At 45.2% G+C, this 22201-nt stretch overlaps 1 protein-coding gene across 2 annotated transcripts in view; it reads left to right on the top strand.

The window, feature by feature from the left end:
- The first annotated feature begins 14922 nt into the window (after positions 1–14922).
- Positions 14923–22201, top strand: part of LOC110535113 (nitric oxide synthase, brain) — a 94372-nt gene continuing 87093 nt past the window's right edge. The window contains exons 1-3 of one of the 2 annotated variants that reach the window (XM_036936304.1): positions 14923–15168; positions 17348–18104; positions 20906–21035. In XM_036936304.1, coding sequence (XP_036792199.1) covers positions 17404–18104; positions 20906–21035 — 831 coding nt within the window. In that variant the 5' untranslated portion in view covers positions 14923–15168; positions 17348–17403. The remainder of the gene's footprint in view (positions 15169–17347; positions 18105–20905; positions 21036–22201) is intronic. The other variant, XM_036936303.1, reaches the window with a different exon arrangement.

Below are 22201 nucleotides of genomic sequence, written 5' to 3'. Positions count from 1 at the left end.
TTGGCTGCTTTTCCTTCACTCTGCGCTCCAACTCATCCCAAACCATCTCAATTGGGTTGAGGTCAGGTGATTGTGGAGGCCAGGTCATCAAATCAAATCAAATCAAATGTATTTATATATCCCTTCGTACATCAGCTGATATCTCAAAGGGCTGTACAGAAACCCAGCCTAAAACCCCAAACAGCAAGCAATGCAGGTGTAGAAGCACGGTGGCTAACTCCCTAGAAAGGCCAAAACCTAGGAAGAAACCTAGAGAGGAACCAGGCTATGTGGGGAGGCCAAGCCTCTTCTGGCTGTGCCGGGTGGAGATTATAACAGAACATGGCCAAGATGTTCAAATGTTCATAAATGACCATTATGGCCCAATAATAATAAGGCAGAACAGTTGAAACTGGAGCAGCAGCACGGCCAGGTGGACTGGGGACAGCAAGGAGTCATCATGTCAGGTAGTCCTGAGGCATGGTCCTAGGGCTCAGGTCATCTGAGAGAGAGAGAGAAAGAGAGAATTACAGAGAGCACACTTAAATTCACACAGGACACCGAATAGGACAGGAGAAGTACTCCAGATATAACAAACTGACCCTAGCCCCCCGACACTTAAACTACTGCAGCATAAATACTGGAGGCTGAGACAGGAGGGGTCAGGAGACACTGTGGCCCCATCCGAGGACACCCCCGGACAGGGCCAAACAGGAAGGATATAACCCCACCCACTTTGCCAAAGCACAGCCCCCACACCACTAGAGGGATATCTTCAACCACCAACTTACCATCCTGAGACAAGGCCGAGTATAGCCCACAAAGATCACAAGTGACGCACCCCCACCCAGGGACGGTATGAAAGAGCCCCAGTAAGCCAGTGACTCAGCCCCTGTAATAGGGTTAGAGTCAGAGAATCCCAGTGGAAAGAGGGGAACCGGCCAGGCAGAGACAGCAAGGGCGGTTCGTTGCCCCAGAGCCTTTCCGTTCACCTTCCCACTCCTGGGCCAGACTACACTCAATCATATGACCCACTGAAGAGATGAGTCTTCAGTAAAGACTTAAAGGTTGAGACCGAAGGTTGAGATCTGATGCAGCACTGCATCACTCTGTTTCTTGGTCAAATAGCCCTTACACAGGTGTTCTGGGTCATTGTCCTGTTGAAAAACAAATTATGGTCCCACTAAGTGCAAACCAGACGGGATGGCATATCACTACTATAAGGGCACAAGGCGAGACCCAGATGCAGACATGGGGAGCAGATGGTTTGACCACAATTCAGAGACCACCATGATGACACACCAAATGTGTTTGATGGATCGCAGGAAATCAAATCAAATCAAATCTTATTTGTTTTATTTGTCACATACACATGGTTAATGCGAGTGTAGCGAAATGCTTGTGCATCAAATGTGTTTGATGGATCGCAGGAAAAGAGCAGGAATAGGCTTTTGTAGACTACGGTCCAAGCTATGTCTTCCAATGGTGCGACTGCTGTTGGCATCCAAAGATTATCAAACTTTAATAAACACTTGGAGGCAAGGATGGCAGCAGTGGTGTAGTCTACGGCGATACGGATATCACTTATTATTGATATCTACACAGCGCATTGATGTGAATCACACTGCTGCTCTCTCATTAGGCTATTTGCACTTTACGGATTGTGGTTGTTGTGGATGGCTGTTCACATTTCTAAATGTATATTTGAACCCAATAGTGGTTGAATTCCAGAAGTTTAAGCTGCCTATCAATCATTGTTTTTGAAACCAGAAGACAGCCAGTGAAAAATGCGATATTGCAACAGCTGCATAGTGCGGATCCAAGCCTATGGAATAAAAGTGGGGCTTTTATTGCTCAATCTAATTCATGCTGATTAAAAAAAGACATCCATAGACCTAATGGACACATGCTCACACTCATTGTCACGACTTCCAGGTGGCTCCTCTCCCTGTTCGGGCAGCGCTCGGCGGTCGTCGTCACCGGTCTACTAGCTGCCACCGATTCCTTTTTCTTATCTGTTGGTTTTGTCTTGATTGTTTTCACCTGTACCTTATTTGTGGTTAATTCGGGGCTATTCAAACTGCCAGGGCCTGCCTGCTTTTGTGCAGGCTTATTCCTCTCTGTCAGTGGTAGATTTTTGTTTTGCTTATACGTATTTTTGCTGTTTGTTATTTTCCCAGGTTTTGGGGGACTTAACTGTTTATTGGTCATTGTGCCTGTATGTTGGCGAGACCCAGCAGAATAAATACGTCTACAGTGGAAGCTTTGCTCTCTGTGCCTGACTCCACCCCCACCACTCCTAGCTTTCGTGACACTCATAAAACATTTGATATACTTAAAGGGGCAATTTGTAGTTGCCACATCCATTTTTCGACTTAAATTATATATATTAATGTAAGATAGAATTTAACCGTATTAACAGTCTTTTACAATCCCGTTGGCACTAATTTCAGAACCTTCTGGTCATTTTTCAAAACTCTAGACACAAAACTCAAAACGGTCATCACTTGTAACTGTCACGATCGTTGTATTGAGGAGACCAAAGCGCAGTGTGGTGTGAATGCATTAATTAATGATTGACGAAAAAAACATGAAGTACACTAAAACAAACAAACAAACTAACCAGACGAACGTGACTGCTATAGAAACTGAGTGCTAACATGCAACATAACATAGACAATAACCCACGAACCACAATACAAAACAGGCTACCTAAATATGGTAGATAATATCGTAAATCCTGGCTGGCCGACGGCTCTGGCGGCTCCTGGCTGGCCGACGGCTCTGGCGGCTCCTGGCTGGCCGACGGCTCCTGGCTGGCTGATGGCTCTGGCGGCTTCTGGCTGGCTGACGGCTCTGGCGGCTCCTGGCTGACTGGCGGCTCTGGCAGCTCCTGGCTGGTTGACGGCTCTGGCAGGTCCTGGCTGACTGACGGCTCTGGCAGCTCCTGGCTGACTGACGGCTCTGGCAGCTCCTGGCTGACTGACGACTCAGGACAGACGGGAGACTCTGGCGGCTCAGGACAGACGGGAGACTCTGGCGGCTCAGGACAGGCGGGAGACTCTGGCGGCTAAGGACAGGCGGGAGACTCTGGCGGCTCAGGACAGGCGGGAGACTCTGGCGGCTCAGGACAGGCGGGAGACTCTGGCGGCTCAGGACAGGCGGGAGACTCTGGCGGCTCAGGACAGGCGGGAGACTCTGGCGGCTCAGGACAGGCGGGAGACTCTGGCGGCTCAGGACAGGCGGGAGACTCTGGCGGCTCAGGACAGGCGGGAGACTCTGGCGGCTCAGGACAGGCGGGAGACTCTGGCGGCTCAGGACAGGCGGGAGACTCTGGCGGCTCAGGACAGGCAGGAGACTCTGGCGGCTCAGGACAGGCGGGAGACTCTGGCGGCTCAGGACAGGCGGGAGACTCTGGCGGCTCAGGACAGGCGGGAGACTCTGGCGGCTCAGGACAGACGGGAGACTCTGGCGGCTCAGGACAGACGGGAGACTCTGGCGGCTCAGGACAGACGGGAGACTCTGGCGGCTCAGGACAGACGGGAGACTCTGGCGGCTCAGGACAGACGGGAGACTCTGGCGGCTCAGGACAGACGGGAGACTCTGGCAGCGCTGGGCAGGAGGAAGGCTCTGGCAGCGCTGGGCAGGAGGAAGGCTCTGGAAGCGCTGGACAGGCAGGAGCACCTGTAGGGATGAGACGGAGAGACAGTCTGGTGCGGGGGCTGCCACCGGAGGGCTGGTGCGTGGAGGACTGTGAAGGCGTACTGGAGATCTTGAGAGCAGGGCTGGCACCATCCGCCCTGGCTGGATCCTCACCGTAGCCCGGCAGATGCGGGGAGCTGGGATATAGCGCACCGGGCTAAGCACGCGTACTGGGGACACCGTGCGCTCCACCGCATAACACAGTGCCTGACCAGTACAACGCCCGCCACGGTAAGCACGGCTCTGAGAACTGTAACGCCGAGCTGGCACAGGACGTGCAGGGCTAGGGAGGCGCACAGGAGGCTAGCACGAGTATGGAGAGCTGACCCAGGTGACATCAAATCCCCGACACGCTCCGTCGGGCGGATGTCGTGCCTCAGGCACCAACACAGCACCTCCCTCATAACTCTCTCCTCCAATCTCCCCATTAACTCCTTCACTGTCTCTGCTTCGCTCACCTCCAATACCGCCCTGTCCGGCTCTGGTTCCATCCTTGGCTCCTTACGGTAAGCAGGGGAAGTTGGCTCAGGTCTGACTCCTGACTCTGCCACACTCCCCTTGTGCTACATTTTTGGGGCTGCCTCTCGGGCTTCCAGCCGCGCTGCCGTGCTGCCTCCTCATACCGGCGCCTCTCTGCTTTCGCTGCCTCCAGCTCTGCTTTGGGGCGGCAATATTCCCCTGGCTGTGCCCAGGGTCCTTCGCCGTCCAGAATCTCCTCCCAAGTCCATGGGTCCTGCGTTCTTTGCCGCTGCTGCTGCTGGCCATTACCACGCTGCTTGGTCCATTGTTGGTGGGTTATTCTGTCACGATCGTCGTAGTGAGGAGACCAAAGCGCAGAGTGGTGTGAATACATCTTTTAACGAAAAGATGGAAAAAACAATAAGTACACTAAACAAACAAACAGAATAACAAGACGAACGTGACCGCTATTGAAACTGAGTGCTAACATGCAACATAACATAGACAATAACCCACGAACCACAATACAAAACAGGCTACCTAAATATGGTTCCCAATCAGAGACAACGACAAACACCTGCCACTGATTGAGAACCATATCAGGTCAAAACACATAGAAACAGACTAACTAGACATGCAACATAGAATGTCCACACCCTGACCAAACAAAACATAGAAACAAACAACGCAAATAATGGTCAGAGTGTGACAGTAACACAGGCTGTCCAATGTTCAAAACATTGCATTGTGCATTCATATCTTTAAAGAAACCTTGCACTTGCAGAATCATTGTTCCAAATAACTAATTGATCATGAAATAACATAGGAACATTCATTTAGATCACCCACACACAAGATACCGACAGTTTCACTGTGTAGTTGTTCGTTCAATCATTAAATATTGTAGTACAAAATATGTGATACATGTTTCATTATGGTACTACACGTAAATACATCACTGTAAAAGGACTAGTAGAGAGAATACTACAGACACAGTGGAATCACTGAACAAAATCTGAAATGTATTGATGAAATACAATAAAATCACTCATAGGTTTCTTTGAATCAAAGCAAGAATAATTAGCTACAAAAAAAGAAAAAACTACAGTAAAACATCACCTGGCTTACTGTAAAAAGCTAAACAAAGGGTTGATTACTGTACTTCTATATTTCCATCAACCCTGTCTTGTGGATTTGGCCATAGGTTCTCATCCACATCAGAATGGATGTTTTCATTAGCCAAACATCTTGGGAAGAATCTTCGGGCATGGCGGATCCAGGCCTGACACTGGTCTGCCGTGATGTCATTGCATGCGTCATCCATGGCCTGTAGAAGGGTGGCTTGTTCGTGAGGGCACCTATCATATACCTTCCACCTCCATGTTGTCACGTTCTGACCTTTATTTCCTTTGTTTTGTATTTATTTAGTATGGTCAGGGCGTGAGTTGGGTGGGCAGTCTATGTTTGTTTTTCTATGATTTGGGTATTTCTATGTTTCGGCCTAGTATGGTTCTCAATCAGAGGCAGGTGTCATTAGTTGTCTCTGATTGAGAATCAAACTTAGGTAGCCTGGGTTGCACTGTTTGTTTGTGGGTGATTGTCTATGTTGATGGCTTGTTTCAGCGCAGCTCTCATTAGCTTCACGGTTGTTATTTTGTTTACTGGTTTTGTATAGTTTTCAGTGTTCAGTACTTTCTTGATTAAAGATTTACCATGGACACTTACCACGCCGCATATTGGTCCTCTGATCCTTTTCGCCTCTCCTCTTCAGATGAAGAGGAGGACGACCGTGACACATGTGGAGAAAAATTCCTAAATTGTGTTAAGGAAAGGAGAGTATGGGGGTAAGTACAGGGTGGTAAATTGTGGATGGGCCTGAAACTATGCTTGCACCATTTGAGCATGGTGGAACCTGACATTATCCCACACAATGACATGCCATCAGCTCTACAGACCTGATTTAGCCCATCAAGGATGGTTACATTCGAACAGCGAATCATGTGGCTGCCTGCAACTCAATATATAGAGTAGAGAGCTTTAGATGTTGTTCGACCAAACATTAGAACGAGCAAGATGCGTAATCTAAGCAACTTTGACCGTGGTATGATTGTTGATGCCACACATGGTGATTCCAGCATCTCAGAAACAGCTGCCTTCCTGGGATTTTTACGCACTACAGTCTCTAGAGTTTACAGAGAATGGTGCGATAAACAAAACACATTCAGTGGGCGGCAGTTCTGTGGGAAAAACACCTTGTTAATGAGAGAGGTCAGAGGAGAATGTCCAGACTCATTCAAGCTAACAGAAAGGCCACAAATGCTCAAATAACAGCTGTTTAAAACAGTGGTGTGCAGAAGGGCATCTCCTAACGTACAACACCGTGAATAATTCAGGCTGTTGTGGAGGCACAAGGGGGTCCTACCCAGTACTAGAGAGGTGTATCTAATAAAGTGGCCGGTGAGTGTACTGTAATGTCAAATCTGAAAATATGGTCTGGAAAAGTGGTACATGGGACCATAGAAACAGTGTCTGATAAAGAATTATGATGAAATATTACATACAGAGATAATGTAGTCCAATTGGTTCATGTTCCACGGTAATTGGTGTCAATGGATCTCGTTATCCTGAAACTTTCAAGATCTAAACATGGAATATTGTTCATCAGTTTCCATAAAACTATGCATTAAGAGTAATGCAACAGTTACTTATCATTTTGAGCAGTTGTATCAATTGATAGTTAGATCATTGTAATGAAATGAAAAGACCGTCATCTCAGATGTAATGTGTGAATTGCATTTTGAAATGGTAATACTTTGATGTTAAGTTGGGTCATTTTGAACAGGTGATTTTAGTTCAATGAACAAATGATCTTAGCTTTATGTGTATTGTATCCAAGCAATTGGAAAAAGTGTAGGAGTTTTGAAAAATGTGCGTATTGATCATTGGTTTTGAGTTTTGTGTCTAGAGAAAAATGACATCAAGGTTCCGAAATGAGTGCCAAAGTGATTGCAAAAAACTGTAAGCAGTGGCTTTGCAGCGTGGCTTTATTAAGGGCAGATGGTACCACTCAAGCAGGAAGTGATTGAAATAATGACACGGAAGCAGGCCAAATGTGTCAGGCCGTGTGTTTGAGTGTCAGTGTGTATGTTTGTGTGTGTGTGTGTGTGGCCCTCTTCATGGGCACCTGCATGAGCCCCCCACTCCTGGCTATCTTCACCAGGTGAGTCCCCTAACCTGCCTGTGTGTGTGTGTGTGTGATGTTTATCACAGCGATGTATTAGACTTAACTTTATAGAAGGCAGAATAAAATAACTACTCCTGTGCTAATCACATCCCCATAGTCTTCCAGGAATTTTGTTGTGTTTGGTTTTATGACTTTTAACAGCCAGGAAGCATGAAGCAAGTTGGGTCAAAAGGCCAACGCTGATTGGCTCTGAAGTACGAAGTGCCCTTTGAACTCTGTGACTGGTGATGTCTGTATCATTATCTCAACATGTATGGAGATAACTAACCTCAAGTCCTTGGACGTGCACCTCCACGTCCCCTTTTCAAATCCAGGATTGCCCCTTTAATTGATCGGCCATAATCTCTTCTTTAATCACCTGGGCAGATAACATTGGATAAGGCAAAACCACTGGAGATCTGAGGCAATTTATACACAAATATATAGTATTTAAATTGATTAATTTATCAGATGCTATTATAAAGAGCAACATTTGAAAATAGACCCTTCGAGGGGCAGTAGGTAGCCCTGAACCAGCAAGCAGGAAAAATCTGCTGTTCTGCCCTTGAGCAAGGCAGTTAACCCCAAACAACAACTGCTCCCCGGGCGCCGATGACGTCGATGAAGACAGCCTCCCACGGCTCTCTGATTCAGAGAGGTTGGGTTAAATGCGGAAGACACATTTCAGTTGTGCAACTGACTAGGTATTCCTTTTCTTATGGAAAACAGTTTACTCCACTGTTATCTGATGGCTAAGGGCTTTATGTAGCCTATTCCAAGGGGATCCTTCAGTGGGCTATTATTGGAGGAATAGGTCCAGATAGTGGTCATATGAAAAAGCAGGGAGTGGCATTTATGTGTGTGTGACTTTGCAGTGATCTTATCTGTGCCAAGAACTTTGATGAACATAGTGTGTACAAGTGTCCTACACTGGGTAAACCTAAGCTATTAATTCATTAAATGCAGTAGTCCTGATCAATCATTTAAGATGGTGTCTGACATATGCAGGGAAAGTTAAATCAGTTTTACCTAATTTCTATCAGCATGTTTACGAAATGCTTCAGTCTGGTTTTAGACCCCATCATAGCACTGAGACTGCACTTGTGAAGGTGGTAAATGACCTTTTAATGGCATCAGACCGAGGCTCTGCATCTGTCCTCGTGCTCCTAGACCTTAGTGCTGCTTTTGATACCATCGATCACCACATTCTTTTGGAGAGATTGGAAACCCAAATTGGCCTACATGGACAAGTTATGGCCTGGTTTAGATCTTATCTGTCGGAAAGATATCAGTTTGTCTCTGTGAAGGGTTTGTCCTCTGACAAATCAACTGTACATTTTGGTGTTCCTCAAGGTTCCGTTTTAGGACCACTATTGATTTCACTATATATTTTACCTCTTTGGGATGTCAATCGAAAACATAATGTTAACTTTCACTACTATGCGGATGACACACAGCTGTACATTTCAATGAAACATGGTGAAGCCCCTAAATTGCCCTCGCTAGAAGTCTGTGTTTCAGACATAAGGAAGTGGATGGCTGCAAACGTTCTACTTTTAAACTCGGACAAAACAGAGATGCTTGTTCTAGGTCCCAAGAAACAAAGAGATCTTCTGTTGAATCTGAATATTCATCTTAATGGTTGTACAGTCGTCTCAAATAAAACTGGGAAGGACCTCTGCGTTACTCTGGACCCTGATCTCTCTTTTGACGAACATATCAAGATTGTTTAAAGGACAGCTTTTTTCCATCTACGTAACATTGCAAAAATCAGAAACTTTCTGTCCAAAAATGATGCAGAAAAATGTATCCATGCTTTTGTTACTTCTACGTTAGACTACTGCAATGCTCTACTTTCTGGCTACCCGGATAAAGCACTAAAGAAACTTCAGTTACTGCTAAATACGGCTGCTAGAATCCTGACAATAGCCCAAAAATGTGATCATATTACTCCAGTGCTGGTCTCCCTACACTGGCTTCCTGTTGAGGCAAGGGCTGATTGCAAGGTTTTACTGCTAACCTACAAAGCATTACATGGGCTTGCTCCTACCTTTCTCTCTGATTTGGTCCTGCCATACATACCTACACGTACGCTACGGTCACAGGACGCAGGCCTCCTAATTGTCCCTAGAATTTCTAAGCAAACAGCTGGAGGCAGGGCTTTCTCCTATAGAGCTCAATTTTTATGGAATGTTCTGCCTACCCATGTAAGAGACGCAGACTCTGTCTCAACCTTTAAGTCTTTACTGAAGACTCATCTCTTCAGTGGATCATATGATTGAGTGTAGTCTGGCCCAGGAGTGTGAAGGTGAACAGAAAGGCTCTGGAGCAACCAACCGCCCTGTCTCTGCCTGGTCGGTTCCCCTCTTTCCACTGGGATTCTCTGCCTCTAACCCTATTACAGGGGCTGAGTCACTGGCTTACTGGTGCTCTTTCATGCCGTCCCTAGGAGGGGTGCGTCACTTGAGTGGGAAGAGTCACTGATGTGATCTTCCTGTCTGGGTTGGCGCCCACCCTTGGGTTGTGCCGTGGTGGAGATATTTGTGGGCTATACTCGGCTTTGTCTCAGGATGGTAAGTTGGCGGTTGAAGATATCCCTCTAGTGGTGTGGGGGCTGTGCGTGGGCAAAGTGGGTGGGGTTATATCCTTCCTGTTTGGCCCTGTCCGGGGGTATCATCTGATGGGTCCACAGTGTCTCCTGACCCCTCCTGTCTCAGCCTCCAATATTTATGCTGCAGTAGTTTATGTGTCGGGGGGCTAGGGTCAGTTTGTTATATCTGGAGTACTTCTCCTGTCTTATCCGGTGTCCTGTGTGAATTTAAGTGAGCTCTCTCTAATTCTCTCTTTCTCTCTTTCTTTCTCTCTCTCGGAGGACCTGAGCCCTAGGACCATGCCTCAGGACTACCTGGCATGAAGACTCCTTGCTGTCCCCAGTCCACCTGGCCGTGCTGCTGCTCCAGTTTCAACTGTTCAGCACCTAAAGGTGCTGACTTGCTGCACCCTCAACAACTACTGTGATTATTATTATTTGACCATGCTGGTCATTTATGAACATTTGAACATCTTGGCCATGTTCTGTTATAATCTCCACCCGGCACAGCCAGAAGAGGACTGGCCACCCCTCATAGCCTGGTTCCTCTCTAGGTTTCTTCCTAGGTTTTGGTTTTTCCTAGCCACCGTGCTTCTACACCTGCATTGCTTGCTGTTTGGGGTTTTAGGCTGGGTCTCTGTACATCACTTTGATATATTAGCTGATGTACGAAGGGCTATATAAATCAAATTGATTTAGATTTTTTTTTTGTTTTTATGTTAATTGTGCAACCAGAGGGGGGAAACAATTCTAGACTGCCTTTACTCCAGAAACAGAGACATGTACAAAACTCGCCCTCGCCCTCCATTTGGCAAATCTGACCTTAACTCAATCCTCCTGATATCTGCTTGCAAGCAAAAATGTAAGCGGGAAGCACCAGTGACTCGGTCTATGAGAAAGTGATCAGATGAAGCAGATGCTAAGCTACAGGACTGTTTTGCTAGCACAGACTGGAATATGTTCTGGGATTCTTCCGATCGCATTGAGGAGTACACCACATCAGCCACTGGCTTTATCAATAAGTGCATTGAGGAAGTTGTCCCCACAGTGACTGTACGTACATACCCTAACCAGAAGCCATGGATTACTGGCAACGTTCGCACTGAGCTAAAGGGTAGAGCTGCCGATTGTAAGGAGCTGGACTCTGACCCGGAAGCTTATAAGAAATCCCGCTATGCCCGCCAACGAACCATCAAACAGGCAAAGAATCAATACAGGACTAAGATTGAATGGTACTACACAGACTCTGATGCTCGTTGGATGTGGCAGGGCCTGCAAACTATTTCAGACTACAAAGGGAAGCACAGACGAGAGCTGCCCAGTGACACAAGCCTACCAAACGAGCTAAATAACTTCTATGCTCGCTTCGAGGCAAGTAACACTGAAACACGCATGAGAGCATTAGCTGTTCCAGATGACTGTGTGATCACGCTCTCCGCAGCCGATGTAAGTAAGACCTTTAAGTTCTTATGGCTACATGGGCAGTATTGAATAGCTTGGATGAAAGGTGCCCAGATATGCTCAGAGTCAACGGCCTGCTCCTCAGTCCCAGTTGCTAATATATGCATATTATTATTATTATTGGATAGAAAACAATCTGAAGTTTATAAAACTGTCTGAATGATGTCTGTGAGTATAACACAACTCATATGGCAGGCAAAAACCTGAGAAGAAATCCAAACAGGAAGTGAGAAATCTGAGGTTGGTCGATTTTCAACCCAGCCCCTATTGAATTCACAGTAGAATATGGATGAAGTTGGATGAGGCGTCTACTGTGTTGTGGGGCTGAATGGGAGCTGAATGAGCCAGGTGTCTGGCAGAGAGCCAAGGGCTGATCACGCGCAATTCACATGATAGCGACCTGAGTTCCATGGCTTCTCTACACACGAAGGAATTCTCCGGTTGGAACTTTATTGTAGATTTATGATAACAACACCCTGAAGATTGATTATCTACTTAGTTTGACAAGTTTCTTCGACCTGTAATATAACTTTTGGAAGTTTTCGTCCGACGTTCGGATGGACCTGCACGAGCGTTTGGATTTGTGTACTAAACGCGCTAACAAAAGTAGCTACTTGGACATAAATAATGGACATTATCGAACAAATCAAGCATTTATTGTTGAACTAGGATTCCTGGGAGTGCATTCTGATGAAGATCATCAAAGGTAAGGGAATATTTATAATGTGATTTCTGATTTCTGTTGACTCCAACATGGAGGATATTTGTATTTATTTGCTGAGCGCCGTCTCAGATTATTGCATGGTTTGCTTTCTCCGTAAAGTTTTTTTGAAATCTGACACAGCGGTTGCATTAAGGAGAGGTATATCGATAATTCCATGTGTATAACTTGTATTATCATCTACATGTATGATGAGTATTTCTGTTGAATTGATATGGCTATGCAAAATCCCTGGATGTTTTTGGAACTAGTGAACGTAACGCACCAATGTAAACTCAGATTTCTTTAAATAAATATGAACTTCATCAAACAAAACATACATGTATTGTGTAACATGAAGTCCTATGAGTGTCATCTGATGAAGACCATCAAAGGTTAGTGATTAATTTTTGGCTGGGTTTTTCTGTGAGTTGGTGGTTACCTAACATAATAATTTGTGGTGCTTTCGCTGTAAAACCTATTTGAAATTGGACACTGTGGTGGGATTATCAACAAGATGACCTTTAAAACGGTATAAGATACATGTATGTTTGAGGAATTTTAATTATGAGATTTCTGTTGTTTTGAATTTGGCGCCCTGCACTTTCACTGGCTGTTGTCGTATCATCCCGTTAACGGGATTGCAGCCCTAAGACGTTTTTAATAGGTCAACATTCACAAGGCCACAGGGCCAGATGGATTACCAGGACGTGTACTCCGAGCATGCGCTGACCAACTGGCAAGTGCCTTCACTGACATTTTCAACCTCTCCCTGTCTGAGTCTGTAATAGCTACATGTTTCAAGCAGATCACCATAGCCCCTGTGCCCAAAAACACTAAGGTAACCTGCTTAAATGACTACTGACCCGTAGCACTCGCGTCTGTAGCCATGAAATGCTTTGAAAGACTGGTCATGGCTCAATACCATTATCCCAGAAACACTAGACCCACTCCAATTTGCATACCACACCAACAGATCCACAGATGATGCAATCTCTATTGCAAACCACACTGCCCTTTCCCACCTGGACAAAAGGAACACCTATGTGAGAATGCTATTCATTGACTACAGCTCAACGTTCAACACCATAGTGCCCTCAAAGCTCATCACTAAGCTAAGGACCCTGGGACTAAACACCTCCCTCTGCAACTGGATCCTGGACTTCTTGACATTCTTCCCCCAGGTGGTAAGGGTAGGTAACAACACATCCGTCACGCTGATCCTCAACACGGGAGCCCCTCAGGGGTGTCTGCTCATTCCCCCTCTGTACTCCCTTTTCACTCATGACTACACATCCAGGCACGACTCCAACACAATCATTAAGTTTGCTGATGACACAACAGTGGTAGGTCTGATCACAGAGAACGACGAGACCGTGTGGTGCAAGGACAACAGCCTCTCCTTCAACGTGATCAAGACAAAGGAGATGATTGTGCACTACAGGAAAAGGACGACCGAGCACGCCCCCATTCTCATCAACGGGGCTGTAGTGGAGCAGGTTGAGAGCTTTCAAGTTCCTTGGCGTCCACATCACCAACAAACTAACATGGTCCAAGCACACCAAGACACTCGGGAAGAGGGCACGACAAAACCTATTCCCCCTCAGGAGACTCAGGATATTTGGTATGGGTCCTCAGATCCTCAAAAGGTTTTACAGCTGCACCATTGAGAGCATCCTGACCGGTTGCATTACTGCCTGGTATGCAACTGCTCTGCCTCCAACTTCAAGGCACTACAGAGGGTAGTGCGTACGGCCCAGTACATCACCGGAGCCGTAAGCTTCCTGCCATCCAGGACATCTATACAAGGCAGTGTCTACCCCCAAGCCATAAGACTACTGAACATCTAATAAAATGGCTACCCAGACTATTTGCATTGCCCCCCACTCTGTTGCTATTCTCTGTTATTATCTATGCATAGTCACTTTAATAACTCTACCTACACGTACATATTACCTCAATAACTCTGACACCGGTACCCATGCACATTGACTCTGTACCTGTACGCCCTGTAAATAGCCAGGGTATTATTATTTACTGCTGCTCTTTTATTATTTGTTTTTCTAATCGCTTACTTTTTTAAAGGTATTTTCGTAAAACTTCATTGTTGAGAGGTTGCAAGGTCGAATCCCCGAGCTGACAAGGTGAACATGTGTCGCTTTGCCCTTGAACAAGGCAGTTAACCCACTGTTCCTAAACCGTCATTGACAATAAGAATTTGTTCTTAACTGACTTGCCTAGATAAATAAAATGTCACTGTAAGGTTCACTGTTGTATTCAGTGCATGTGAGGAATACGATTTGATTTAATATGCAATCACAATTTCACAAATCGATTTCAAGGGCCATTGGCAGAATTGTGTACTTTGGTTACACTTAGCCAATCTACACTGCTTGACCAAAAGTATGTGGACACCTGCTCGTTGAACATCTCATTCCAAAATCATGGGCATTAATATGGTGTTGGTCCCTTTGCTGCTATAACAGCCTACACTCTTCTGTGAAGGCTTTCCACTAGATGCATTCATATGGAGAATGTATCTCCTTCTACACACAAGTCATGTTTTAAAATAAAGTAGACAGCAATGGGCAAATACAAATATTGTCAGTTACCAAGCATGACTCAGACACATGTATCTTTTTTTGTTTTGTTAACGACGGCTCCAGATCCACAGTCAACGCTTGCTCCTCCCGTCCACACCCATGGCCACGTAACGGGGTGGGCCTTCAGGAGTATTCAGGAGGGAGTAGTCTTGGTGATGACAGAAGAAAAATTCAGCAGACTGCCCGAAACCATTACTTTATAAATGCCCGCGCACGACCCGATCTGAGCTCGTCACAGTGTCCCTCGTGGTCCATATTTATACGGCACCCAGGCGCTCAGAGACACACAGGCATGCTTCAAGCTCTAATTTGACAGCGCGCACAGCTCGAGCGAAGCCAACAACCTGTGTGTACAGCTTCCGAGGAGGAAAACGAATAAGCACGAGAGGAGTTAATCTGACACTTTTATTTGCAACAGTTTGTTGAAGCAGTGAGCTTGTTGTTCTCAGAGGTGAGTCACTTGGATCATTCAGACCTAAAAGCACCGATTTCTCTTTTGGTGCCATACAGAAAATTACGCATTTCATGGATGCTTAGCGCTGCTGATTATGCGTCGCTGTCGTTGAGGTTGGACACATTATACACTTGATTATGGGATCGAATGTAATAACAACTGCTTAATCCTACCGTTAATTTTTATTGTCAGAAAAGGGATTTGAAAAAACATTGTAGACAGGTGGAATCACTTTCACAATATTTCTAAATGAAACGCATTAGGAAGACCCACTTGTTGCATAGAACAAACGAACATTAGGCTACAGGCCCTCTGGTGCTCATCATTTACACCATATAGGTATGTCTGTGCCCTGCAATTGAAACATCTCCCATTAGGGTTAAAACCCTATCGGCCTAAACTCTGAGACATTCTTAAACAGACAAGGGTAGTAGTGTTATGTGGCACTCATAGCTGAAAAATGGCAAGACAAACACACGCGCAAACACATGATGCTCTTGTTAATTTGATGTGATTTTAGTTTTGCTCTTCTGTAAACTATAGCCTTAGTGTTTTTATATTTCCCACAGATCAACATTATACCTATTCCTATTCGTTTTCTTTGCGAGTGAGCACACAGCAGCATTTGACTGGGGTTATTTTGATATGCGTGTGGGTGAGATAAAGATAGCATTTTTGAACGCGATAGAGGACAAGAAGTAGGAAGACAGGGAATTAAATCGGGGAAGTTGAGCCTGCTCGGTGGTTGCCCCATTGAGCAGGTAGAAAAAAATGACAATAAGAAAACTACAAAGGATTCCAATTGCCTAAAACTTACATTTTTGGTTCCTTCAAATTGTTTACGTGGTTATGTCTGACAGACAATGTTTGACATTTCTGCGTGTACTCAGATATTTAATAGTTTGGGGGCAAGTGATTTAAATCTTCAAGAGACATTCAACACTTAAACCGTTTTAAAAGTTATCCCCAATTCCTCTTTCAATTGTATTTAATAACGATGCAATTGGTGCATGTAAAATATTGTTTGCTCAAATACCTGGATTGTGTTTGTGATTGCAATAGCATATCGGATTAAACAGTAAAGATAATCGAATAACATTTACCTCAATCTAGAGATAGCCATGTACGAAATTGAAAAACATTTCTGTAATGAGCGCTGTCTATGGTGCTACATAGAGCTGTCCTTGGTACTGGACAAGATAAAAGGTATTGCACATGTTTGGTTTATAGTTTACCACCCGCATGGACATGGCATCTCACAGCAATCACGTGAATCACTTGTAGTTAGGAATTCTGCTGTATAACTAACATTGAATTGAAAATAAGAACACGATAAAAATAGTCAAAGGCTTATCTGGTTTATCAAGTTAGACTAACGTATATCATTTAAAAATCATTTGAAAAGATTTGCAACGTGTGTTTGACGTTGTATTTCGGTTTTAAAGTTTTTTCACCGAGACAGTCAATGCGCCGTGCGACACTGGTTTTCCTATTGCGACTTTAGGACTCCAGGGCATGCATGTAGTTAGCACGCTTTGCCCTTTTCCTCCAAACTTCCATTGGGTTCTGTTAGGATTATACAAGCGCTGTCACACGCGACCATATGCGACTTGGTTTCCAACTTTAACGGAGACACACAGAGGAGGTCATACTGGAGGGTGTCTACTAGTCTTTCTCTATGGTGATTCTGCCTGGTGATCCTGCCTGGGGACCAGCTGTGTATGCTGTCTATGACTCCAGCTCAGGGTTACAAAGTCACTTATAAATGTTATATTGTCAATATAAACGAGATGAGTCTTCTGGAGTTGAGGTCTTTATCTTACTCACTATTTCAATAATATATATATATATATTATGATGTTATTATATCATACCTTTATAAAAAAATATATCACAATTAATATAGCGTAAATTAGCTCATTTTGATGATGATTTGTCTACTTGACAAAATGCTTAAAGCACTTACCACCCTAGCTGAAATGACTTAAAGAGAGAGAGAGTAATTTTCAGTGTAATATCATGTCCTTTTAAAAGCATTCAATCCAGTTCTATGTTTGTCTTAGAACGTCACATCTGTAAACACGCTATCAAACAGATCACAAAATCAAGTCAATGTTCTCTTTTACTAACACATCTGAGCTTCTCTCTTCTTCTTGTCTTTCCTTCTGCTCTGTAGGCATCAAATCCCAGAGGACACACCACACACACACACCACACACACCGCCAGATATCATGCTGGAGTCTGAGCCTACTGTGTTCCAGCTGCAGCCTAACATCATCTCTGTACGTCTCTTCAAGAGGAAGTTAGGCGGGCTGGGCTTCCTGGTCAAGCAGCGCGTCTCCAAGCCACCGGTCATCGTGTCCGACCTGATCCGGGGCGGGGCGGCTGAGGAGTGCGGCCTGGTCCAGGTGGGGGACATTGTCCTGGCCGTCAACAACAAGCCTCTGGTGGACCTCAGCTACGAGCGGGCCCTGGAGACCCTGAAGAATGTGTCCCCAGAGAACCACGCCGTCCTCATTCTCAGGGGCCCTGAGGGCTTCACAACCCACCTGGAGACCACCCTGTCTGGAGACGGACGACAGAGGACCGTCAGGGTCACCCGGCCTGCCTTTCCCGCCTCCAAGTCCTACGAGCGCTGCTGTCCGTTAAGCCCCCTCAATCCAGGGAAGGGAAGTAAGGACCCACCGCAGCTGAGGGCCATCGAGAACCTGTCACCCCCCTCGGTGACTCCATCCTACAGAGAGGCCCTGCTCCAGAGGGGAGGGGTGCAGGCTCTCATCGCTGCCCAGGACCCCCTACTCCTGAACGGGGTGGAGGAGAACAACGACCTGCTGAAGGAGATTGAGCCGGTGCTGAGGCTGATCAAAAGGGAGATCAACGGAGAGGGACAGAGGACCATAGAGAGCAGGGACGCTGAGGTGCAGGTGGACAGGTGAGGTGACCCATTGATACCGAACATGTGACCTGTTGACCCCGACCATGCATAGTATACACAACTGCACATACAGATTTACTCTCTTAATTTGATCACTCTGTTGTCGCAAATAATTTTACTGTGAAGGGGGAAATGCAAATTGCAGTGTGTTAAAGTTGTAAAAAGGTTTCCAACTGTTTGTAATGTCCATTTAAATATGTCTAACTTGATTTGCCCTAACAAAAAATGTAACCCCTGCAAAAATGTCCTTTGTTATCCACATAATAATGTCCTGTTGCTACAGGATTATTGTCCTGCTGTGAGAAACTGGTCAAATGAAGATAGTACAGCTATACACAGTAGTACATAGCAAAACACACCACAAACCCACAACAACTTAACCACTAGATGGTTAGACGCTAAGTGAGAATACTCCGACAGGTTCATTATTATACATCTTTACATTGCTAGTGTTTGTGGGCATGATGAATCGTGTTTTTTCACATCAGGGAGCAGTTGGTTCAAAAGGATTCAATCTGACTCAAACATCTTATACTTATTCTCTTTGCTGTAGTGACTGTATGGTTCAGACCCACTCAGTGGTGACTGTCCTGTAGATACTGGTGACAATTTATACCTCCTGTGTACATGTATCCAATCAAAATCGGATAGAGAGAGCATGGTACACTACCTTAAAATCGATAGCGCACATTGACTACGTCAAGCCCCTGTTTACTCTGCTGACTCCCTCTAATCCTGTCATCCGCAAATGAATCATAGCTTTCTAGGAATAGTAGAAAACACGATGTAACATGCTCTTTAAGTCTACCTCAAAGCACTATCAATCTGCTACTACAGTTGATAATCATGTTGATAAGTGACCTATAGTACCATAAATTAGCTTTTAAATGCATCCTGTATTTTAGAATGTCAGACTGACTTTTCAGAGACAGGAAGGCGTCAGCTAGCTGACCAGATTTCCTTGTTAGGGCTACGATGACGTTCAGATATGGCGAAGCTCGCTCGCTAAAGAGGCTTTCCAAAGCACAGCCAATAGAGGTGAAAGATTGTAGAAAATTAAATGGCGGTATTAGGTATTGACTCAGGGCAGGCCTAAACTGTTATCTCTGGCTGTATTTGTGCACTGTCATCTTGCTAATAAGTTGATATAGCGGTTGGTGAAATAGAACAACACATGAACTAGAAGAGCTACGTATTTAGATCAAAAGTAGATCAAGTTAGTTTTCACTCTGAACTGTACTGCTTTATAATAACTGAGTCAGAGTCAATGACAGAGAAACGACTTATAATAACTGAGTCAGAGTCAATGACAGAGAAACGACTTATAATCACTACTCTTGTTATTTCTGTGTTTCTGAGTCCGTCTTCAGAATTGTGGTGATGATGAATGTGGTTGTTTAAGAAATGGAGGATATAAGTGTATGCAGTGTGACGGAAAGACGGTTGTGCGCGCTGTTACAGTAGGTGTATGTAGTAGGTGGTGGGGGGGGGGGGGGGGCAGTTTGTGTGTGAGTGTCAGTGTGTGTGAGTATGAGTGTGTGTGTTAGGGAGAGAGAGAGCCGATCGGGCAGGCGCCAGATTCCCCATTAGCTTGGACAAGCATCCATGAGAGAGAGGAGATATGTGTGTGTGGGTGTTTAATGAGCGAAGGAACGCAACAACTGAAATCTGAGGCTGTATTTTGTCACATCTCATTGGGATTCAGCCTCACACATCGTCTGACTGTATCTCTGTGTAGACATAGATGTTAGTTACATGTAGTTCTGCTTGGCCATAGATGTTAGTTACATGCAGTTCTGCTTGGACATAGATGTTAGTTACATGCAGTTCTGCTTGGACATAGATGTTAGTTACATGTAGTTCTGCTTGGACATAGATGTTAGTTACATGCAGTTCTGCTTGGACATAGATGTTAGTTACATGTAGTTCTGATTGGCCATAGATGTTAGTTACATGTAGTTCTGCTTGGCCATAGATGACACACATGCTCTTTAACCCGGGGCTGGGTTTCTACAAATCTAACATATGGTCATACAAAAGGATAATTTTAGCCATGTGATTTTTTTAAACTTTAGGACACCTTTAGGTATAAAAAAAGATATGACAGAATTATTTGATGAAACATTGAATTTGGCCTTACTGTTATTAGGGTTAGAAAATAGAAAACTGATTCATACATGGAAAAACAGATAGCCAAAAAAAATCTATCAGAAGGAAATATGTTTTGAAGTGTCTGTCTTGAGAGATATAATATTGTTGTTGTTTTTTTTAACAGTGGAACGACCCATATACCTTGGACATGATAATTCCCTTGTCACTTCCATTCGTGTTTCTGCCAGTTATCGTTTTACCTTTCAACATGTCCCGTGAAACTTGTGGGGGTCGTTGAGCAAAACGGAGAACACCATCGTGTTCATGAGAGTCTCATTGTTCCATAGCGGGGGTCATGAGAAGATACATTTTTGGGATGTCTCCTGGTCTGCCAAAAAGCACTGCAGCTATATGTGGGATTGGAAGTGATGGAGACAATTAAATTGATGGAAGCTACAAACTATCTGAAATATTAAAGCTGATCTAACCCCTGAACAGATAAATAATACAGAAACACTTTCCACCAGATGCGGAACGCTGACGTCGGTGGATGTGGTGGATTGAGCCTTAGCCTGTGCAAAAAATAATAATAATACATACCTCTAGTTTAAACAGATAGATTTTGATGTGGATTATTTTATGATGTTAATTAGATTGACGCGTGGGTGGGGGATAAGGAGAACTAACTATGTGTGCCTGCCGTTCAGGGGCCTTGGTAAGGGAAACGGCATTTCACCCCAGCTGGCGTCTGATAAGGACAGAGTGTGTGAAGACCTGTGGAGGAAGGACAACAACATGCAGACGGTGCTCCACAACCCTTACTCTGAGACAGACAAGGTAAACATTCCAATAAATGTGTGTGTGTGTGTGGTTGCAGGTGTTTATGAGTGTGTACTTGTCTTGCATGCCTTTCGAGTAAATCCACTTGTGTAAGCTTATCCTTCTATATGTGAGCGAGTGTGTTAGTAATGTATGCTTGCCCATAGTTATCTCCTAGAGTCACACTTGACATATGCTTCTAGAATCCTCCAATCTACACATTCATTTGCATGTTCCTTGTTCCTTTCTTGTTCTTGGAACTCTTAGAGATTCCTGTGACTGTGATGCGCATCCATGTGCATCTTGAGAACAAGAACAAGGCTCCCCGCTCAGGAACTCATCACCTGGGAATTAGATCCTTCCAACTTTTGGGTTGGATGGACTGGGTTAGGATGGACTGGGCTGTGTTATGATGGGCTGGGCTGTATTAGGATGGGCTGTGTTAGGATGGGCGGGGCTAAATTAGGATAGGCTGGGATAGGATGGGCGGGGCTAAATTAGGATAGGCTAGGATAGGATGGGCTGGGTTAGGATGGGCTGGGTTAGAATGGGCTGGGCTGGGTTAGGATGGGCTGGGTTAGGATGGGCTGGGTTAGAATGGGCTGGGCTGGGTTAGGATGGGCTGGGATAGGATGGGCTGGGCAGGGCTGAGTTAGGATGGGCTGGGCTGAGTTAGGATGGGCTGGGTTAGGATGGGCTGGGCTGAGTGAATTCTTTCTTAGTGAATGAGGCCGGATGGAGAGAAACCATCCAAGAGACCCTAATGAATGAGGGCAGCTGTGGTCGCAGAGGGAGATGATAAATGTTTCTCCTCTAATGTGGCCCTCTCCAAATCTTTAAGGCCTTTGAGGTCTGCTGGAATGTGTGTGTGTGCAGTGGGGATGGGGGTAATGTGTATAACGTGGGCATAGTGTGTGTATGTGTGTAGGGCCATACTGGCGCCATTGTAGGTAAATACAAAGCTGTGTTTCCGGGAAGGCCCAGAGGTGGGTGTATGAGTTTGCCCTGACTCCAGAGTCTGACTCATAGGAGAGCCCAGAGGTGGGTGTATGAGTTTGCCCTGACTCCAGAGTCTGACTCATAGGAGAGCCCAGAGGTGGGTGTATGAGTTTGCCCTGACTCCAGAGTCTGACTCATAGGAGAGCCCAAAGGTGGGTGTATGAGTTTGCCCTGACTCCAGAGTC

Source organism: Oncorhynchus mykiss, chromosome 11, assembly GCF_013265735.2.
Source record: "Oncorhynchus mykiss isolate Arlee chromosome 11, USDA_OmykA_1.1, whole genome shotgun sequence".
Classification (NCBI taxonomy): domain Eukaryota; kingdom Metazoa; phylum Chordata; class Actinopteri; order Salmoniformes; family Salmonidae; genus Oncorhynchus; species Oncorhynchus mykiss.
This window is presented reverse-complemented; position numbering and strand designations above follow the sequence as displayed.